Below are 3,662 nucleotides of genomic sequence, written 5' to 3' on the forward strand. Positions count from 1 at the left end.
TGAATGTGCTCGAAATTAGAGTGCAAAAGGTATTCATAAAAGTGACTATATCTTGGAAAGTAAAAAAAAACGACAGAAAACCCTTGAAAGTGCACTTTTTTCAGAGGCTGTCCTTTCATAATGGAACTGTCTAGAAACAAAATTTCTTCTTTGGAAGAAGCAGGAGTGTTCAATGTTTCATTAAAGTCCAGCCCTGTCAATATAGCCCTAATAGAAAAAATTCTATAGCTGTTTTCAACTGAATGGAAGTGAATCTGGCACAGGCTGCAGACAATTTTACTGAAGCGCTGTGGCACTCAATGTGTTAATAATGTCAACCATTAGCACAACCCATTGTGGACCCGAACTGAACCCCTGCTGTCTTACAACCAGTCAGGCCCTGGTGATCGACTGCCTTACACCCAGACCGGTCAACAGTGGTAATTCAACCGCGTCCCAGGACCGACCAGTCGGTCCCTATCTCCATCTCCGTGATTCTGATCGACCACAGCGCGTGAGCCCTCATACACGATCCAGCAAACTTCACGAGGCAAGCCCAAAGGCTTTGCCCCCAGCAAGCTCAAAAGCTTCGCTACATTCTATATTGTACAGGGAGACCGCCAGCGATGCTGAACAGATCTGTATTTGCCTGGCTGTAGGTTGAATTGTTTTATTCAGGCTATGATCTGTGATGCACTGAGATATCCAAATTGGCATGAAGAGATACAGCGTAGCCGCAACCGGACTGGATCGAGGCGGATCAGAGCTTTGAAGGGAAGAATGTCATTGCTTTACTGCAGATCACCAATGGCCACAGTTGTGAATAATTCTACGCTTGAAAAGGCGTGGTTAAATGGTTAGCGTCGGCTTTAGCGCCAAGGAAAAAGTAGGGAATGCGCCTGACCACGCCCACTAATAGCGCTGCGCCCGGCCATAAACGCTAATTTAAGACCAGGGGGAAGATAGAGCCCATGCTGTTTTCTCACTTCTCTCAGGGCTTCCGTACAAATCTGAAGCGGTAGATGAGATTTGGATCAGAATCGATCGTATGAAATGAGGTCCGGGCTGAAACGGGCCGGTGTTCTGCTTTAACTCCTTCTTTACGTTCACTCCGCTCATTTGAAAGCTGTCCTCTGGTGACAGCAGCTCCCTGTCACAAAAGTCTCGTTTTTATTTTTATTTTATTTGAACCTAAATGTTTTATTTCCACACACACATTTTAGTTTTTGGTTGAGTTTTAGTTCATTATAATGAGCAGTCTGATAACTTCAGTGTGACTTACGATGGGCCCCGGGGGGCCGGACCTGCCTGGGGGGCCGTCTTTCCCTGCCAGACCCTGTGGAGGAAGACAAGGAACAGCACAATGAACACAGAACACTCACTCAATCAGACACACACACACGCACGCACGCACGCATGCACACGCACACGCACACACACACACACACACACACACACACACACACACACACACACACACACACACACACACACACACACACAAACGGTAATGTGTGCAGTGTTGTGGAGGCACACACACTTCTACACAACATGCTGTTAACTATAACCCTGATCTGTAATTCATGTCTGATATTTTAAATGATATTAAAGATATATGTTTGTATATTAGATGTAATACTAGTAGTAGTACTACTCACGCGGGGTCCTGGTAGTCCCTCTCTGCCTTGAACTCCAGCTGAACCAGGAACTCCCTGAAACAACATGAGAGGATTCAGGCAGAAGAGAAACACAGCTGAGAACAGAGAAGATCTGTACTTTCTTTGTCAGCTCAATCTGTCAGCAGCTCTGTGTGTGTAGCACAGGACTCACACACTTTAAACATCTGAAGCTGCTCAGGGCTCTGTGTGCTGTGAGCGAGCATGTAAACTAATCTGTTACTTAACCAATCTTACTTAACTTAAACCAATCTGTCAGCTCTCTGTGTGTAGCACAGGACTCACACACTTTAAACATCTGAAGCTACTCAGGGCTCTGTGTTCTGTGAGCGAGCATGTAAACCAATCTGTTACTTAACCAATCTTACTTAACTTAAACCAATCTGCCAGCTCTCTGTGTGTAGCACAGGACTCACACACTTTAAACATGAGATGAGTCAAACTTCAGTAAACGTTTCACAGACAGCCATGTGCAGAAAGTTCAATCTCAACCCAAACAAAATCTTCATATTAACCAGCTTTGGAAACTGTTTTGAACTGACATTTGAGATATTGAGGTTCTGATCTCACAAATCAATGCAGACTGCAGTGATGGACGACTTACGATTGACACTCAACACACTTTTTTGCACGTGAGACATTTTCTTTGATTTGACAAAAACAGCGCAGACATTTTCACTCACCTATTTCAACTAAAACTTCAGAATGAGGTGTTGTTAATCCACGGTTTTTATGAATAATAATGAGTCAACACATTATGTTAATACCACTTATTAATAGTTACTATGTGTTTCATAATCTAAACGGTCACTGTGTATTTTCTTTTTTCTTTCTTATTCTTTTTTTTTTACCTGTGATCCCGTCAGTCCACCTTCACCCTTCTCTCCTCTCTCTCCTGGTGCTCCCTGGAAACCAGGACAGGAAGGAACACTTATAAAAAAATGTTAATTCTGGTTGATTTTAATATCATGGTTATTTGTAGAGTGTTTGGAGGATGTTCCTTTAATATTGTGAAGAAAAATACAAACCAATGCTTTCATTTGTGGCATTTTGCGCCTAAAACACTCACAATGCGGACTATCAGGGCAACAAAAATCACTTTATAGCTATTTGTAGACCCGAAACACCTTACGACCCCAGTTAACATCACTGATGACGCGTCCCAGTGCATGCTGAAGTATGTATATTTGTAACATAGAGTTCTGGCTTCCCTGACCAGTGACGCTTAGGAATAGACTAGGTGACACTTAGGAATAGACTAAGTGACAACCAGGTATAGATTGGTGACAAGCTGGAGAGGGAGAAATCCACAAACGCTACGGATTAGCCTCCCGAAAATCTGTGTAAATATCGGTGCGGCCTGGGGTCCTTCGGGCTAGATCGAGGTGCTCGGCGCAGCCGAATGACGTGCAGCGCACAGGCCTCCTTGAGGCATCCACTCTGCCACTGGATGCCTTTGCCCCGGGAGGGCCTAGTGAGACGAAGGAGGAGAGCGGCCGGGAGACAACCCACAGCGCCTTAGAGCCTCCATGCACCGAAGAGTCTTGCTATGCTGCGATGTAGCACTAGCTCTATTGCAGCGGATTGGGCATGATCAACCCTTCCGTGGGCAACGTTGCAGACAGAGTAGGAAGGCTGATCCGTGTGCGGCTGCTTCTGGGATGCGGGTCGGGGTCTTAATCGGCCTCGGCTGGGTCTACTGGGCGAGGGTGTATGATGTTGAACAGACCCGAAACACCTTACGACCCCAGTTAACATCACTGATGACGTGTCCCAGCGTATGTATATTTGTAACAGTGTTCAGTGTTCGGAGGTGGATTTTCGGAATCATGAAAATACAAACCAACACTTGCAAATAACTTAAGTAAAATTGCTTCCATTTGCACCATTTTGTATCCCTATAAATCAGGAGCAGAGCCACAGAATGAAATGCTGTGAAGTCAAAGGAAAGAAAGGTGGAAAAGGGTTTAGAAGGAGGTGAAGCAGAAAGAAAGCTTATTAGCTATA

General features: G+C 44.8%; 1 protein-coding gene across 1 annotated transcript in view; it reads right to left on the bottom strand.

Moving 5' to 3' along the window:
- Nucleotides 1-1,216: 1,216 nt before the first annotated feature.
- LOC310771796 (uncharacterized protein) overlaps nucleotides 1,217-3,662 on the bottom strand; it is a gene marked incomplete at its 3' end in the record, with an annotated part of 7,639 nt that continues 5,193 nt past the window's right edge. Inside the window, exons 7-9 of the mRNA XM_083664318.1 lie at nucleotides 2,507-2,560; nucleotides 1,638-1,691; nucleotides 1,217-1,315 (exon numbers count right to left, since the gene is read on the bottom strand). Coding sequence (XP_083520444.1) covers nucleotides 1,217-1,315; nucleotides 1,638-1,691; nucleotides 2,507-2,560 — 207 coding nt within the window. The remainder of the gene's footprint in view (nucleotides 1,316-1,637; nucleotides 1,692-2,506; nucleotides 2,561-3,662) is intronic.

Source organism: Poromitra crassiceps (genome assembly GCF_964638095.1).
Source record: "Poromitra crassiceps genome assembly, contig: HAP1_SCAFFOLD_1262, whole genome shotgun sequence".
Taxonomy (NCBI): Eukaryota; Metazoa; Chordata; class Actinopteri; order Beryciformes; family Melamphaidae; genus Poromitra; species Poromitra crassiceps.